Genomic DNA, 17,773 nt, shown 5'->3' with positions numbered 1-17,773 from the left:
TGTGAAAAGAAGATAGACAGGTGCACATCATCTCTGCTGAGACAAGATGCATCCAAGAAAGAAGAAGAAGACAACCACTACCACTGTGGTACCCATTGCCAAGGGGATGGAAGACCCCTCCCCCAAGCTGGAGGCATGCAGCGAGCTCTCTGCAAACCAGCAGGGAACAAAGGACCTGTCACATTACCCTATGGGAGAGAGCCACTAACCCCCAGTCCTCCTCCTCCAGGGAGGTCACACCTCTGAGCCTGGGTGTCAGCCTCCCTGGCACAAAAGTGAACAAATACTTTCTCCGCAATTCTGAACACACAGTTCACCCTTCCCCCCATCCTGGCTGCCTGAAGGTCTGTCCCCTGCAGAGCCTGGAGTGTTTGGGGAATTCACTGAGAGGCCTGGGCATTGTGTAGGTTGCCAAACAGCAGTGAAGAATCAGTGGCATGTGTGGAAGCAGGGGGCACAGGGAGAGAGGGATGTGGACAAAGGTGGTGGCACCTGCTGGGGCAGTGGCGGGGGCTGAATTGGTGGCAGGCAGGGAAGGCAGTAATGCTCCAGTTCTGACTTGGTGGGGATCTTTCCTGACTCCCATTTCCACCGGAGAGGACCTGGTCCAGCCCCCAGAATTGCACAGCTGGATCTGCCTGCAGATTTCTGCTTTCTGGCCACTTGGTGACCCTTTGAGCTCTTTCAGGTGAGCACCGTTTATTCTGCTGGGGACAATCTGATTGGATCTTTCAACCTGGGCCATCAACCCTGGCCTTTCAACCCAGGGACCCTCTGAGGTTGAGTGGTGGTGGTGGTTTTACAAAACAGTGAAGAGAGACAGATTCTCCTCCTCTAGCAGTTGCTGGGGGGACGGTGGTGGGGAGGGGGGCAACAGGCCACTGCAGGTGTTTATATCTTTCCCCAGCTGAGATTCCAGCATAATACCGCGCTCATTGGTTTGGATAGGGGCAGGCTGACATCAAGATGGAGCCAGCTGGTGTTAGCTCACCAAGCAGGTCCTCAGAGAGGGCTACAGCTCTGAGAGGGACCTTTGCAAGGCTGTAGGGGAAAAGCCACAATCACAACCCCCAGCTCATTGGTGAAGGGCTCGTTAGCTCCAGTTCCTGGGGCCCCAATCCAGTTTCACCCCACCAGGTTTAAGTGCCAAATAGCCGGAAATTCTCACGGGGAGGAACCAGAGGAAGAACTCTGGCAACATGAAAAATCTAGAGTAGATCAACTCCCTGAAGGAATGATAAGGGAGAGACAACAGAAAATACCATCCATAGAGAATTTGCTGAGATGTGAGAAATAGAATATAGAATGTGGATGGCAAATAAAATGAATAAAGTAGAAGAAAAGATGGAAATAGAAATCCAAAAAGTAGTTCAAAAGTTGTCTCAAGAAATCAAATGAATTCAAAGACAAAGTCACTAAGGATATGGGCATAATGAGAACAGATATATCAGAGTTTAAGGAATTGAAAAAGAACTTTGAATTACAGTAGAGTCCCTCAGTAATAGGGTTGAGCAGGCAGAAGAAAGGATCCCAGAAATTGAAGACAAGTCTTTTGAACTATCCCAAGCATTCAAGAAGACAGAAAAAAGGAGAACAAGAACAGAATATTCCCCGAGAGAATTGTGGGAACACTCGAAAAGATCGAACATCCAAATTATAGGGATTCCTAAAGGAGAGGGGGATGATCCCAAAGGCACAGATGTTCTACTCCAAGACATTATGGTGGAGAATTTCTCAAGCATTGCAAGAGATACAGAAATTCAGATAGTAGATAGCTTCAGAACTCCAGCACAACTCAATCCAAATAAAGCACCTCCTAGACACATTGTAATTAACTTTGCCAAAGTTAGTATGAAGGATAAAATCCTACAAGCAGACAGGCATAATAAAATTATTACCTACAAAGGGAAAAATATCAGGATGACTGCAGATCTTTCAGCTGAAACTTTTTAAGCCAGAAGAAGGTGGTCATCGACCTTCAACCTTCTAAAACAAAACAACTTCCAGCCCAAGATCCTGTATCCAGCTAAACTGAGTTTTGTTTGTGATGAAGAATCAAATACTTTACTGACATCCACATGTTAAAGAAATTGGTCATAGCTAGACCACCTCTCCAGAAAATACCCAGACCCATTTTCCATGATGATCGGCATGATGGTCTACCACCAAAGTAACTCACTCAAACTTTAAAGAACCAAACCTAGCTTCTACGATGGTGAAAGGGGTAAAAATACACACTGAACCTTTGAAAAACAAGACAGCCAAAACACTATTATAGCTATCAATTCTCTCAATTAATGTGAACGGCTTAAATTCTCCTCTAAAGAGGCACAGGCTGGCTGACTGGATACGAAAACTCAGGCCAGATATCTGTGACCTGAGAGACATACCTTACCTCAAAGGATAAAACAAGACTCAGGGCGAAGGGATGGACAACAGTAATCCAGGCAAGTGGAAATCAGACAAAAGCAGGGGTTGCAATCTTATTTGAAGATAGATTTAGATTCAACAAAAATAAGGAAGGATAAGGATGGACACGTGTATTTGTCAAGGGAAACACTGTTCATGAAGAGATTTCAATAATTAACATTTAAGTGCCTTACCTCAGTGTTCCTTGATTTATAAAACAAACCCCAATGGACCTGACCGATATGATAGCTTCCTGCACTATAATAGGTGGAGATTTTAGCATGCCTTTGGCAATTCTGGATAGATCCTCCAGAAAGAAGAAACTAAAAAAAAGAAATAGTGGACTTAAACTTGACCCTAGAACAAATGGACTTAACAGACATATATAGAATATTTCATCCTAATAAAACAGAATGCACATTCTTATCAGCCCACAGATTATCCTCCAAATTTGATCATATTTTGGGACATAAACCTAACCTTAACAATTTAAAAGAATAGAAATTATTCCTTGAAGACCTTATTCTTAGTAAAGCATCACAAGAATGGAGAAGCATGAATCCTATGTACTCAATTTTGATATGAGGACAATTAATGACAGGGTTATGGGGGGGGAAGCAGAAAGAGGGATGGAGGGAGCGGGGTGGGGCCTTGGTGTGTGTCACACTTTATGGGGGCAAGACATGATTGCAAGAGGGACTTTACCTAACAATTGCAATCAGTGTAACCTGGTTTATTGTACCCTCAATGAATCCCCAACAATAAAAAAAAAAAAAGAGAAATTATTCCTTGTATTTTTTCTGACCATCATGGAATAAAAGTTGAACTCAACAGCAACAGGAATCTTCATACTCAAACAAAGTCATGGAAGCTAAATAACCTTAGGTTGAATGATAATTGGGTCAAAGATGAGCTTAAGAAGGAAGTCATCAAATTTTTGGATACATTTTTTTGATTCTTGAGATAATGTACTAAGAATAATGTGTTCTAGCTCCATCCAGGTAAACACAAAAGATATAAAGTCTCCATCTTTTCTTAGGGCTGAATAGTAATCCATTCATGAGTTGATGGACATTTGGGTTGCTTCCACAACTTAGCAACTATGAATTGGGCTGCAGTAAACATTCTGGTGCAGATGTCTTTGTGATAAAATGATTTTTGTTCTTCTGGGTAGATACCTTAGTAATGTAATTGCAGGATCAAATGGAATGTTAACTTTTATAATTTCCTTTATTTTTATTATTATTATTATTATTGTTTATTATTATTTTTTTTTTGCAGTTTTTGGCAGGGGCTGGTTTGAACCCGCTACCTCTGGCATATGGGGCCGGCGCCCTACTCCTTTGAGCCACAGGCGTCGCCCTTGGAATGTTAACTTTTGGTTCTTTGAGGATTCTCCATATTTCTTTCCAAAAAGGCTATATTAGTTTGCAATCCCACCAGCAGTATAGATGTGTTCCCTTTCTCTCCACATCCACGCCAGCATCTGCACTTTTCAGGACTTCGTGATGTGGGCTAATCTTACTGGAGTGTTTCTGATTTTGATTTCTCTGATGGTTAAAGATGAGCATTTTTTCATGTGTTTATTGGCCATTTGTCTGTCATCTTCAGAGAAGTTTTTATTCAAGTCTGTTTCCCACAAAGAAATGGGGACATTTCTTTTGGGAAAGAAGGACATTTGCTCCCTTTTTATTGAGTAATTTGAGTTCTCTGTAGATTGTAGTTATCAGACCTTTGTCGGATTCACAGCATGCAAAAATCTTCTTCCACTTCAAAGGCTGTGTGTTGTGCCCCTAGGGGTGCAGAAGCATTTTGGCTTGATGAAATCCCAGTAATTTATTTTTGGTGTTGCTGCAATTGCCAGGGTGGGTCTTCCTCATAAAACATTTTCTCAAAGTGTTTTCCCTGCACTATCTCCTAGTATCTATAGTTTCATGTCTTAAATTTAAATATTTTAATCCAGTAAGAATCAATTTTTGTTAGTAGTAGGAGGTGTGGGTCCAATTTCAGTCTTCTACAGGTGGCTAAGCAGTTCTCCCAGCACCATTTGTGAACAGGGCTTCAAGGTGCCCATATACCACATATCTCTAACTTTCTGAGAAACGGCCACCCTGTCACCCACAGCAGCTGCACCGTTTCACATTGCCATAGCCATGCGGAAGGCTTCTAACTTCTCCACCAGCCCTCGCTGTTATCCATCCTTTTAAATAGTTATCCAGTGTGATTTTGGATCTATCTCATTGTGGTTTGGGTTTGGGTTTCCCTAGTGATTAATGGTGTGGAGCATCTTTTCATGTGCTTAATTGGCCATTTTTTTTTTTTTTTTTTTTTTTTTCCGAGACAGAGCCTCAAGCTGTCGCCCTGGGTAGAGTGCTGTGGCATCCTCCAACTCCTGGGCTCAAGCGATTCTTCTGCCTCTGCCTCCCAAGTAGCTGGGACTACAGGCACCCACCACAATGCCCAGCTATTTTGTTTTGGTTGTAGTTGTCATTGTTGTTTGGCGGGCCTGGGCTAGATTCGAACCTGCCAAGTCTGGTGTGTGTGGCTGGCGCCTAGCCGCTTGAGCTACAGGTGCTGAGCCTAATTGGCCATTTTTAAATCTTCTCTGGAGAAATGTTAAAGTAAATAGTAATCTTTTAATCTGAAACCAATCAGGAAAGATGAAGTTTAAAAAAAAAAATAAATGCTAATAGCAAGCAGCCAAAGGAAAAAGGTTGAGATATAAGAGAGGAGGTTGATGATAAAAGCAACGAATCTTGGTCAGGCTCAGTGGCTCACACCTGTCATCATAGTACTCTGGGAGGCCAAGGTGGGTGGACTGCCTGAGCTCAGGAATTCAAGATCAGCCTGAGAACAGCAAGACCCTGTCTCTAAAAATAGCCGGGGCCTGCCAAACAACAATAATAACAACTACAACAAAAAAGTAGCCGGGCGTTGTGGTGGGTGCCTGTAGTCCCAGCTACTTGGGAGGCTGAGGCAACAGAATTGCTTAAGCCCAAGAGTTTGAGGTTGCTGTGAGCTGTGATGCCACGGCATTCTCCCAACGGCGACCTAGGGAGACTCTGTCTGAAAAAATAAAATAAAAAACAGCTGAGTGTTGTGGTGGGCACCTATAGTCCCAGCACTCAGGAGGCTGAGGCAGGAGGATCACTTGAACCCAAGAGTTTGAGGTTGCTGTGAGCCATGACACCACAGCACTCTACTGGGGCAACAAAGTGAGACTCTCAGGAAAAAAAAAAAAAAGCAACAGGATCTCTGAGGAGCTGGAAGAAACCCACTGAGGGCAGGATTGGGGGGGGCAGACTTGATGAAAACCAGAGGCTTGTATTGTTACAGGAATGAAGGAGGAAGGGGGAGGCATGCCTGCTGCTAATCTTACAAATTAGAATATTAGAAATTGGCAAAGTTCGTATTTGAAGGCGAGATTTGCTGATGAAGAGAGTTAGGGAGTGGGTGAGGTTTGAGAGGTAGGAAAGGTTTGAAATAATCTCTGATTTAGAGAAAAAGTACAACTGGGCTTCCCCAGCCAACAGCCTCTTTATTCTGTTAGAGATGATTCCAAAATCTATGCACACTCAGTGCATCTTTAAAAAAGACCAGTTGACACTGAAACTGTTTATTAATAGTGACACCAGCTTTGTGGTTTTTTAATTTTTTTTACTCTGTATAGTTGATTCTTGAGCAATAGGGGTTTGAACTGGGTGAGTCCAATTACACACAGATTTTTTCCCCAACAAAACATGCATGGAAAATACAGTATTTACAGGAAGCAAAACCCACATACACACAGGGCTGACTTTTCACATATAGGGCTCCACAGGGCCAACTATGGGACTTGAGTGTGCACATATTTTGGTACACATGGGCTCCTGGAACCAAATCCCCGATGTATACCAAGGGTTGACTGTGTCTAGCAGTCAGAGGTATGGCCAAAAGAGATAGGCAGATGGTTTGATCTTGGATTTAGATTTTGGCAGTAAGAAAAAATATGGTAAGAAGAGAGTTGAGTATATTGACAAAAGTCATCAGAGTAATAGGACATGCAATCTAGGTTAAATAGAGAAAGTCATTGATTAAACAAATGAAAACCATGGAATCTGAAGTAGAGAAGGGGAGATCCCCAAAATAAGGTGATAAAATTAGCCAAATAGAGAAGAGTAAACTTTATCCAGGCAAATCTAACCATGTTCATTCAGTGCAGAGTCCGGGGAGAAGAGTCTGAGAGCAGTGGGCTGAGACTGGAACAGAGGCAAGGGGCCCCAGCTGCCTCCTGACACTGCAGAACAGATGGCAAGAAACAAGTGAAGGAGAGGCGTCTGCCCTCAGAGTGGGCTGTCTAGATTTTGACTGAGTGGTGCTGCTGTGGTATGGCAAGGACTAAGACTAAAGTGTAACAACAGGGAGAAAGACAGGACAGAAGTATTTCCCTTTCCTCCTTCCACCCGCCTCTGAGTTAGATGCATTCTCTCTGCACAGTCTATCATAATGGTTAGTATCACAATGCAGTGTATTTATCTACTGATTTTCCTTATATGAATCTTGCGAGACACATGGTTGACATAGATAGCAAATTCTTAAATATTTTAAAATTACACATATTTCAAAGTATTAAGGGGCGCAGATGTTTGGGTTATGTGGATCACTTTTGTACTGCTTGAGTTACGGCTGCAGGTGTCCTCGTCACCCAGGTAGTGCTCGCTGTCCCCGTTAGGTAGGTGTCTGTCCCTCTGTCCTCCCTCGTCCCCTGCCTGATTCTCACTAAGATTGACCTTCCTCTGTGCACATGTGTGCTCCTCAGTTGGTTCCAGTTTAACAGCCAGTGCACGTGGTATTTGTTTTTCTGTTCTTGGGAGACTTAGGATATTGGTCTCCAGTTCCATCCAGATTGTCACCAAAGGTAGTAAGTGGTCTGTCCTTGTTTATGGCTGTGTAATGCTTCATGGTGTACATATACCACATTTTAGAATAATTTTTTCTTTATATTTTTCTGATTTTTTTCCTCTCTAAAATGGTGTTACCCTTTTTAATTGGAAGAAAGGCATTTAAAAAATAATTTTATGAATATTTTCAAAAGAAAAGCATGAAAATGGAAGACAATATTTTTCACTTTTCCTGAGATTTTTTTCCTCCCAATTGTGCTAAGGGGCTTTCAGCCTTCTCCTTACCTTAATGCAGGAGAGCATTGGAGCACCCGGAATATATCCCAGAGTTGTGACTCACTAGACCTGGGGTGGGGCCCAAGAAGGGGCATTTCTGACAGGTTCCCAAAACTGACGCTGTGGGTCTGGGGATCTCACCTGGAAAACCAGGAATACAGAGAGGAAGGTGCAGCTGAACATTTCAGTTCTGAAGAGAGGGTGAGGCGGGATCACTAGATTTCCAATAGTACATCTTCACACTTCAGGCTGAACATCAGAAGAGACAGTGGAAGACGGTTGTCGTAGTCAGAATTCTGTCCCCTCACCTCTTCCATACTCTCTGGATCTCTCTGGGACACAAGGCGGGTGGTGCATGACTGTCATTAAACAAACATTAGTTAATTTTAGCCTTTATCGATGTTTTTAGATAATTTCTAAATTATTCTTTAGAAATAAATAGGTACTTAGTGTTACTATTTTTAAGAAAAAGTCACTGTTTTTAAATATCTAGTCACATTTTTAACTCAGTGGGTTGTCTTAGTGGTAAAGGAAGGGAGCATTTGGTGCTTGTGATTGAGCTTACCGTGAAAATGAGCACAGAGCTCAGACCTAAGTTCATTTTTATTTATTTTTGAAATGTTTTTTATTTATTTATTTTTATTTTTTGCAGTTTTGTCTGGGGCTGGGTTTGAACCCACCACCTCTGGCATGTGGGGCCGGCACCCTACTCCTTGAGCCACAGGCACCACCCAAAATGTTTTTATTTTTAATTATTATGCGTGCATAGTAATTATAGGGTACCTGTGAAATGTTGATACACAGATACATAGTGAATTAATCAAATCAGGGTAATTGGCTATTCATTACCTCAGGCATTTATCATTTCTTTGTGTTAGAACATTCCAGTTCTACTCCTCTGGTTATTTTACAGTATACCCCAATGTATTGTTCATTTTGGTCACTTTGTTGTGCTATCAAATATTGTTCATTCTGGCTCAGTGCCTGTGGCTCAAGTGGCTAAGGCACCAGCACATACACAGGAGCTGGCGGGTTCGAACCCAGCCCGGGCCCGCCAAACAACAGTGACGACTACAACTAAAAAATGGCCGGGCCTGTCTCAAAAAAAAAAAAAAAAACAACAAAAAACGGTTCATTCTATTTAAATATCTAACTATATTTTTGCACCCATTAACCATCCCCACTTTGTTCCTCTGTCCTTTGCTGCCCTTCTCAGCCTCTGCTAATCACGATTCTTCTCTGTCTCCATGAGATCAATTTTTTCTTTTTTTTGAGACAGAGTCTCACTATGTCACCCGGGGGTAGAGTGCGGTGGTATCACAGCTCACAGCAACCTCAAACTCTTGGGCTTAAGCAATACTCTTGCCTCAGCTTCCCAAGTAGCTAGGACTACAGGTGCCCACCACAGCGCCCAGCTATTTTTTGGTTGTAGTTGTCATTGTTGTTTGGCAGGCCCAGGCTGAGTTCAAACCCGCCAGCTGTGGTATATGTGGCTGGTGCCCTAGCCGCTGTGCTACAGGCTCTGAGCTGAGATCAATTGTTTTTAGTTTTTTTTTTTTTTTTTGGTGTTTTTGGCAGGGGTCAGGTTTGAACCCACCACCTCTGATATGTGGGCCCGGCGCCCTACTCCTTGAGCCACAAGTGCAGCCCTGTTTTTAATAAAGTTCTAAATTCAAAGGCTTTAATGTGTAGGGGGATATTCTTTTTCCTTTTGTTTTCTCATTTCAATTTTTTTTTTTTTTTGTAGAGACAGAGTCTCACTTTATGGCCCTCGGTAGAGTGCCGTGGCCTCACACAGCTCACAGCAACCTCCAACTCCTGGGCTTAAGCGATTCTCTTGCCTCAGCCTCCCGAGTAGCTGGGACTACAGGCGCCCGCCACAACACCCAGCTACTTTTTGGTTGCAGTTTGGCCGGGGCTGGGTTTGAACCCACCACCCTCGGTATATGGGGCTGGCGCCTTACCGACTGAGCCACAGGCGCCGCCCCTCATTTCAATTTTTATATTTCTATAGTAGTTGGCTGTTGATTTTGTTATATATAGAATGTCTTTTTTGCCTCCTAATTATAATCATTTAAATCTTACTTTCAGCTAATGAGTAAAGAATCTCCTATTTCTGCTGGAAATGATGCCTACATTGACCTTGATCGCCAGGTACGTAATTTTGTATTTTTATTCATGCAAAGATTGAAAAGGATAAATTCCAGATATTAATGAGAAGAATATTTCAGTTGAAATTGCTTATGGAATGCATTGGTATAACTCTTTATATTTTATCTAAAATTTAAGAACTTAAACTGTTTTATTAATGGATATTGCATGTTTATAGTTAACTTTATAATTTGTTATTAAATGGATTTATAATTAAAATACTGTCGTAAGTAGGTTGATTTAAGGTAGATCAGTTTCTTTGATTTGCGGTAATTCCTGTTGTCTAGTCAGGATTTTTATTTTTTCCCTTTAGAGACAGAGTCTCATTCTGCAACCCAGGCTGGAGTATCATGGTACAATCATAGCGCACTGTAATCTCAAACTCCTGTGCTCAAGGAATCCTCCTACCTCAGCCTCCTGAGAAGCTTTGCCACCACGCCAACCTAATTTTATTGATTGATTGATTGGCCAGTTGATTGAGACAGGGTCTTACTATGTTGCCCAGGCTGGTCTCAAACTTCTGGCCTCAAGCAATCCTCCCACCTCAGCCTTCCAAAGTGCTAGGATTAACAGGCATAAGCCTCCAGGCCCAGCCTTGTCATGATTTCTCCTTTTTCCATTAGGGGTATCTGTGAGTATATGCAACATTTACTTAAGACAATCGATGCATTCCTAGAAAATGACAAGAAGTAGTGTAGTGAATGATCTTTTAGCAGATAAGTAAATGCTCTAAGGGAACTATTTATTTCTTTTTTTTGAGACAGAGTCTCACTGTGTCGTCTTGGGTAGAGTGCCCTTGTGTCACAGCTCACAGCAACCTCAAACTCTTGGGCTTAAACGATTTTCTTGCCTCAGCCTCCCAAGTAGCTGGGACTACAGGTGCCCACCACAACGCCTGGCTATTTTTTTTATTGTTGTTGTCATTGTTTAGCAATGACAACATTGCCCGGGCTGGGTTTGAGCCCATCAGCCCTGGTGCACATGGCTGGCACCCTAACCACCGGGCTCTGAGCACTGAGCCTAAGGGAACTATAGGAATCCTGCAATGTATTTTTATGATTTTAATGGAAAGTTATTTTATACTTTTAAATATTGTACTCTAATAAAATACTGTTAGTACACCGTCCATTTCCATGTTCAAGCCGTCTGGGGCGTTTATTTCAATGCATAAACAAAAATCTTTGTATTTACCTTCTCTCATTTCTTCCCCATGGTTTCTAAATTTTTTGCAAGAAAATCTTTGGACATGGTATAATTTTAACCCAATCTATAATCTGTCTTTCCCCTACTTTGTAGTGTTGGATTTTAAAAGTCATTACCTCAGCTGTGCACCTGTAGCTCAGCAGCTAGGGCGCCAGCCACATATACTGGAGCTGGCAGGTTCGAACCTGGTCCAGGCCTGCCAAACACCAATGCCAACTACAACCAAAAAATAGCCAGGTGTTGTGGTAGGCGCCTTTAGTCCCAGCTACTTGGGAGGCTGAGGCAAGAGAATCACTTAAGCCCAAGAACTTGAGGTTGCTGTGAGCTACAATGCCATAGCACTCTACCCAGGGTGACTTAGTGAGACTCTATCTCAAAAAAAAAAAAAAAAAAAAAAAAGTCATTACCTTGAATGCATTTTTTTTGTATCTGAACTACACAAAGTTTGGTGACATGAAATGAAAACACAGTAAAATTTTATTTTAATCAAAACTTGCTTCATACTTTGCTAACTTAGAGTTTATATAATAATGGGAATGTTTTATTTATGTTGAGAATCAGAATAATAAAAATCTTTTCTTTTAAAATGGTACTATACAGGGCCAGGTAGAGTGACTCTTGCTTGTAATTCCAGCACTTTGAGAAGCCAAGGTAGAAGGATCACTGAGGCTACGAGTTTAAGACCAGGCTGGACAACACAGTGAGACCCCATCTCTACAACAGATAGAATTAGCTGGGCATTGTGGTACATGCCTGTAGTCTCCGCTACCCAGGATACGGAAGAATCGCTTGGGCCTAATAGTTCACGATTACAGTGTGTTAGGATGATGCCACTTCAGCCTGGGGAACAGAGCAAGACACTTTCTCTAAGTAAATAAATATTGGAAAAACAGAAACATAAAATGTTACCATATACAAGTTAGCATAAAGGTTTATTTAATATGGCTAAAAAACTGGTGTTGAAGTTCCCTACCTGTGTACTTCCCTATTTCTGTAGCACAGAGCTTTTCTTTTCTTTTCTTTTTTTAAGCACAGAGCTTTTCAACCCTTTTTATCTCACAGCACCCTTGAACCTACAGTTAAACTTCTGTGGCATGCTTAAATTATGTTGATAAAAAAAAAAAAAAGTTAAAAAAAGAATATGCTTACTATCCTTTGAACTCCTTTGGAAATCTCTAAAAATTTTTGTGGCACACTGGTTTAAAATCACTGCTCTACCACAGACATATTTTACTAAGGTAAAATTCCTCAACTACTAAAGAATCAGTATTACCAAAAACCAAGTACTGAAGAAGATACGTTAAAAGCTTGATATGAGCCAAATGCAAAGGACAGAAAAAATAAGATTTAGGATTAAAAGAAATTAATTCAAAGTCAGAAGTGCGTTCTTTTAATTCTTGGAGGAGGGCTATAGATTTTCTCCTTTATACTTCCTCCCTATTTGCAAGAGAAAGGGAAATATTTTAATTTTTGTTGTACATATGTAACTATTAATTATTGTCACTTTACATTGAAATGCTTCTTGTATCTCTTTGTTTCTAACCAGTTGAAGAAAACTACAGAGGAACTAAATGAAGCTTTGTCAGCAAAGGAAGAAATTGCTCAAAGATGCCATGAACTGGACATGCAGGTAAAAGGTCTGCCCTGTGTACCAGCTACTTGAAACGTACCCCATAAGTACCACCAAACGTCCTATGTGTTGTATAAAGCAACCCTATTTGAAGGAAAACGAGAGGAAAAGAAAATAGGTTTCTGGTTAAAGATAGTCCACTGAGCAAAGATGTTAATGTCCTTTCTTTTCTTCCTGCAACCCTATTAAATTTATAATAAATGAACTGAAATGGTATAAACCCACAGGATAGGAAGACAGAGGAGGATAGCACACAGGAAGTTGTCCCTCGGGAGGATGAAGGAGGTTTTTAAAAGCCCCAGTTTGTGGTGCTTGTCAGTTTCCAGTGGCTGGTTTAGCAGCTCACAGTCCGCGTGCTGGTCCTTAGTCAGCGCGTGCGTACAGCTGCTCCAGCACACCCTGGGAGAACTCAGAGGGCCTAGAAAAGTGCTGAATGGCCGAAGGGAGAGAGAACGCAGTGGCCCAGCACACCCCCAGGGTGACGGGGCTGTTATCGCAAAGCCCTAGAGGGACCGCAGGGCTGCTGGCAACCTGGAGTGGGCCTGTGGTGGAGGTGGTATAGGGCAGCCCTTGCCTCTGACTCACTCTGGAATATAAGGAAAGTCTGCATTACAAGGATGAGGGGATCAATATGAACAGAAAACTAGCCTTAAAGGTTGTAGAGACATTTTAAGGAATAAGAAAGATTTTTAAAATCTATTTAATAACTTCAGTAAAGATATTACATAAGATAAAGACAAGATGGTATCTTAAAAAGGAAAAATTAGAGATCATGAAACAAGTAAATTAAAACAGAACTGTGGAGTGACGCCTGTGGCTCAGTGAGTAGGGTGCTGGCCCCATACACCGAGGGTGGCGGGTTCAAACCCGGCCCTGGCCAAATAGCCAGGTGGCGGGTGCCCGTGGTCCCAGCTACTTGGGGGGCTTAGGCAAGAGAATTGCCTAAGCCCCCCAAGAGCTGGAGGTTGCTGTGAGCTGTGACACCACAGCACTCTACCCAGGGTGACAAAGTGAGACTCTGTCTCTAAAAAAAAAGAATAGAATTGTGCCAGATATGGTAGCTTGTGCCTGTAGTCCCAGGTACTTGGGAGGCTGGAGGAGGAAGATTGTTCGAGCCCAGGAGTTCCAGGCTGCGGTGAACTGGGATCACACCTGTGAATAGCCACTGCAGTCCAGCCTGGGTGATGTGGCAAGACTTTGTCTCTAATGTAAATTAAAAAAAAAAACAATTTGTTTTTAAAGTCAGTAGAATAATTAAAGATAAAGTTGAGAAAAATCTCACAAATAAAAAGATAAGATTATTTGTCTGGAATTTACTTCAATTGAACAGGGGTGAGAGGAGCAGGTGGTGTCTGGATGCCTCTTAAAGCCAGATTACACATACGTATGTAGGAGTTCACAAAACTTGTCCTGGAAGAAGCCTTTTACTCAGAAGAGCCTAGGAGTTGGTCATTGGACATTGGACATGTCTGGAAGAAAGTGCAATCATAGCACACTTCTTGGGAAGTAGCATTCACATAGTCATAATATAAGTGCTGTTAATTGCTCTTCACATTTGGCATTAAACTGTATACAAATGCTGAATTATAATATTGGTAAATAAAAGTTCATTATTTTTACAAATGGGGCATAAATACTATCTCTGATAATATAAAATTAAAGTTGTACTCTGGGATTGTGAACTGCATAGCTTACCATCTTCTCTTACGAAGTTTTATTGTAGCACAGTCATACTGATTCATTTACGCGTTGTCCGTGGCTGCTTTCAACTACACAGACCTCTGAAAGCCTAAATATCTACTGTGTGGTCCTTTACACAAGCGCTCTGGACAGCTTGCCGACTAAATGTTGGTGTTTCAGGGAAGAGACAGGGAGCCTACACACCTGTTGCTGTGCAGAAAGCAGTCATAACGCAGTCATGATGATGTGACCTTTAATGTCAACTTTATTGGTTTTCAACATTTAGAATTGTCCTATAGATAAACGTTATTGTAAAAGTAAAGGAACAGATGCTAGAGGCTGATGGGCAGACTGGGAGCAACAAGGGAAGGGAGGGCCCACAATATTTCCATCTTAGCAAGCAGGGTATCAGGAACCGAGAGGCAGCAGCCATGTAACATCAGCTTCAGCTCAAGGTCACTTGATTTGTTTGTCATAAAATATTTATTGGGCATGAAGATGTGCCAGGCACTAAGTGGGTCCCAGGGAGAGCTTCTGTGGCCGGCCAGTCTGAAACGATCATCCAGGTGCTCCTGCTACTGTTCTACCTAGAAGTAGAATGGCTGGGCCAATCATATAGTAGTTATGTGTGTTTAATTTTTTAAGCAACTGCTAAGCTGTTTTTCAAAGTGTTTGAAATGTCTTATATTCTCACCAAAAGTTTCTTTGCCAGCATTTGGTATAGTCAGTCTTTTTAATTTTATCCATTACATTGGGAGTATAATTGTATAACATTGGGATTTTAATTTGCATGTTGTTGATGACTAATGATGATTAACTTTGTATGTGCTTATCTTCCTTGATGAAATGTTTTTTCAAAAGTGAAATAAAGAATGAATTCTTTCTTACTCCTACATATTGCTCTGTGTGTGCAATAGTCCAAAATAATGTAAATGTTTTTAAGGAGAGATTAATTGTACTTCTTTAAAAATAGGCTTTGATCCATAATGGTAATTCACAAGTGATTGAGCTGATACCAATGTATCCCAACAGGTGGCAGCATTGCAGGAGGAGAAAAGCAGCTTGTTGGCAGATAATCAGATATTAATGGAAAGACTCAATCAGTCTGATTCTATAGAAGACCCTAACAGTCCAGCAGGAAGAAGGCATTTGCAGCTCCAGACTCAATTAGAACAGCTCCAAGAAGAAACATTCAGGTAAAAGACCATTCGTTAAAACTGGATTTTTTTTGTTTTTTTTGCAGTTTTTGGCCAGGGCCGGGTTTGAACCTGCCACTGCTGGTATATGGGGCTGGCACCTTACTCCTTTGAGCCACAGGTGCCACCCTAAAACTGGATTTTAAAATAGTCAGGCGTTATGGGAGGCGACTATAGTCCCAGCTACTTGGGAGGCTGAGGGAAGAGAATTGCTTAAGCCCAAGTGTTTGAGGTTGCTGTAAGATGGGATGCCAGGGTGACATAGTAAGACTCTGTCTTAACACACACACACACAAAAAAACAAAAAACAAAAAACAAAAAAAAACAAAACTGGATTTTAAAAATGTGATAACTGCCTAAAGTTAAGATTAGAACATTAAAACATCTGGGCAACTGGAGATGCAGAGGCTGTGTGATAAACAGCTCCTCAGAATCTTCTCATACAATATTAAATAACTTCACCTCTAGGAAAAAAAATTCTTTCAGAGCTACTGCCTTTGTATTACTTGATGACAGAACACCCCAACTGCAGAATAACTGTGAGCAGAGGAGGAAACCAGCCCGGCGCACACCTGCCCGGTGCACTCCCTGCCCTGGAGCTCCACGGGGAGCAGAGGCAGAATGGGGAGGAATTAGAGGAAGAACCCAGCTCACAAGCTTGAGTAGGAGTTGGAGCTCTTATCAGAAACATTACTTTTACCCAAGATCTATAATTACTTTTTAAAGTTTTTTTAAAGAGAAAAGGTTACCTAAACAGATTGCAGACTAGAATTTCAAAGTAAATGGATCTTCTTTAAGGGTCTGACACTATGAAAAGTTGCAGGAAGTTTAAAGGGGCTGATGCCCTTTCCAGGCACACAGTATAAAAGCCAGGTGTATTTATAGATTTATAGACTGAACATGTACATATATGTATATAGAAATAGACTTAAAGGGACGAGATGACGTAACAGGACAGGCATCATTTAAAGAAACAGTGGTTAATAGCCGGGTGTTGTGGCGGGCGCCTGTAGTCCCAGCTACTTGGGAGGCTGAGGCAAGAGAATTGCTTGAGCCCGAGAATTTGAGGTTGCTGTGAGCTGTGACACCAGGGCACTCTACCAAGGATGACAAAGTGAGACTCTGTCTCAAGAAAAAAAGAAAATACTAACAAAAAGTGTAGAATTAAAAGGAAAAATTTGCTAAGCATGAAGTATAAGATTGATTGTTACATAAAATTGAGAACTGTACATTAAGCATTTAGGTAAGTACAGAGGGTACCAAAAAAAATGTATACACATTTTAAAAGATGTTATTGCCCTGGCCAAAAACTGCAAAAAAAACAAACAAATAAACAAAAAAATATATATATATACACACACACATACTTGCTTTGGGTGGCGCCTGTGGCTCAAAGGAGTAGGGCACCAGCCCCATATGCCAGAGGTGTCAGGTTCAAGCCCAGCCCTGGCCAAAAACTGCAAAAAAAAAAAAAAAAAAAAGTTATCTATGGCTTACTTTTCAAAGTTGAATTGAAGGTACCGTTACTGATCAGATGTACCTAGACATGCTACCCACATTCATTTTCCCAGTAATTCATATACTTTCTAGAAATGATCGATTTTATTTCTAACAAGATCTCTTAAAATATGTGTACATTTTTGGCACCCCTGGTATAAATTAAAAGTAGATAATCAACTGGATAAAATATTTGTAACATGAGAGACAAAGAACCTTGTAAGTCAAAGTAAGGAAGTATGTTAAGTATGAAATATGGGAGGCTGCAGTAGAAGGGTTGCTTGAGGTCATGAGTTCAAGACCAGCCTGAGTAACATAGCAAGACCCCATCTCTACAAAAAAATAAAAAAATTAACTGGGCATTGTAGGGCATGCCTATAGTCTCAGCTATTCAGGATGCTGAACAGGAGCATCCCCTGAACCTAGGAGTTTGAGGTTGCTGTTACGTATGATGACACCACTGCCCTTATGCCTGGGGAACAAAGTGAAAACATGTTTCCAAGTAGGAATAGTACTAAGTGTATTTTAGAGGGGTGGAATGTGAACAGAAATTAGACTAGAGGTTATACTCCAAAAATATTAGCAGTAAGTATCTTTCTGGATTAATAGTTGATTTTTATTTTCTTTGTTTTTCTATATTTTGCAAATTTTCAACAAGGAATATTGTGTTAATTTCATAATAAAACGTCAAAGAAATTATATCTGCGGAGTTTTGGAAAAGGGTTACTTGAGATGTAGCTTTCCAATAGTGGAATGATAGTCAGCCACCACCTTTCCCAAACCTTGGAATGGTGGAACCCATTTTAATGACATTTAAGACTTAGGACTGCAGCTTAGTCAAGCAGAGTTAA

The 17,773-nt window shown here is 41.3% G+C and overlaps 1 protein-coding gene across 1 annotated transcript in view; it reads left to right on the top strand.

The window, feature by feature from the left end:
* HOOK3 (hook microtubule tethering protein 3) overlaps window positions 1-17,773 on the top strand; it is a 96,924-nt gene that overhangs the window by 42,061 nt on the left and 37,090 nt on the right. The window contains exons 7-9 of the mRNA XM_053578789.1: window positions 9,657-9,719; window positions 12,466-12,549; window positions 15,262-15,425. Coding sequence (XP_053434764.1) covers window positions 9,657-9,719; window positions 12,466-12,549; window positions 15,262-15,425 — 311 coding nt within the window. The remainder of the gene's footprint in view (window positions 1-9,656; window positions 9,720-12,465; window positions 12,550-15,261; window positions 15,426-17,773) is intronic.

This window comes from Nycticebus coucang, chromosome 24 (genome assembly GCF_027406575.1).
Source record: "Nycticebus coucang isolate mNycCou1 chromosome 24, mNycCou1.pri, whole genome shotgun sequence".
NCBI lineage: Eukaryota > Metazoa > Chordata > Mammalia > Primates > Lorisidae > Nycticebus > Nycticebus coucang.
This window is presented reverse-complemented; position numbering and strand designations above follow the sequence as displayed.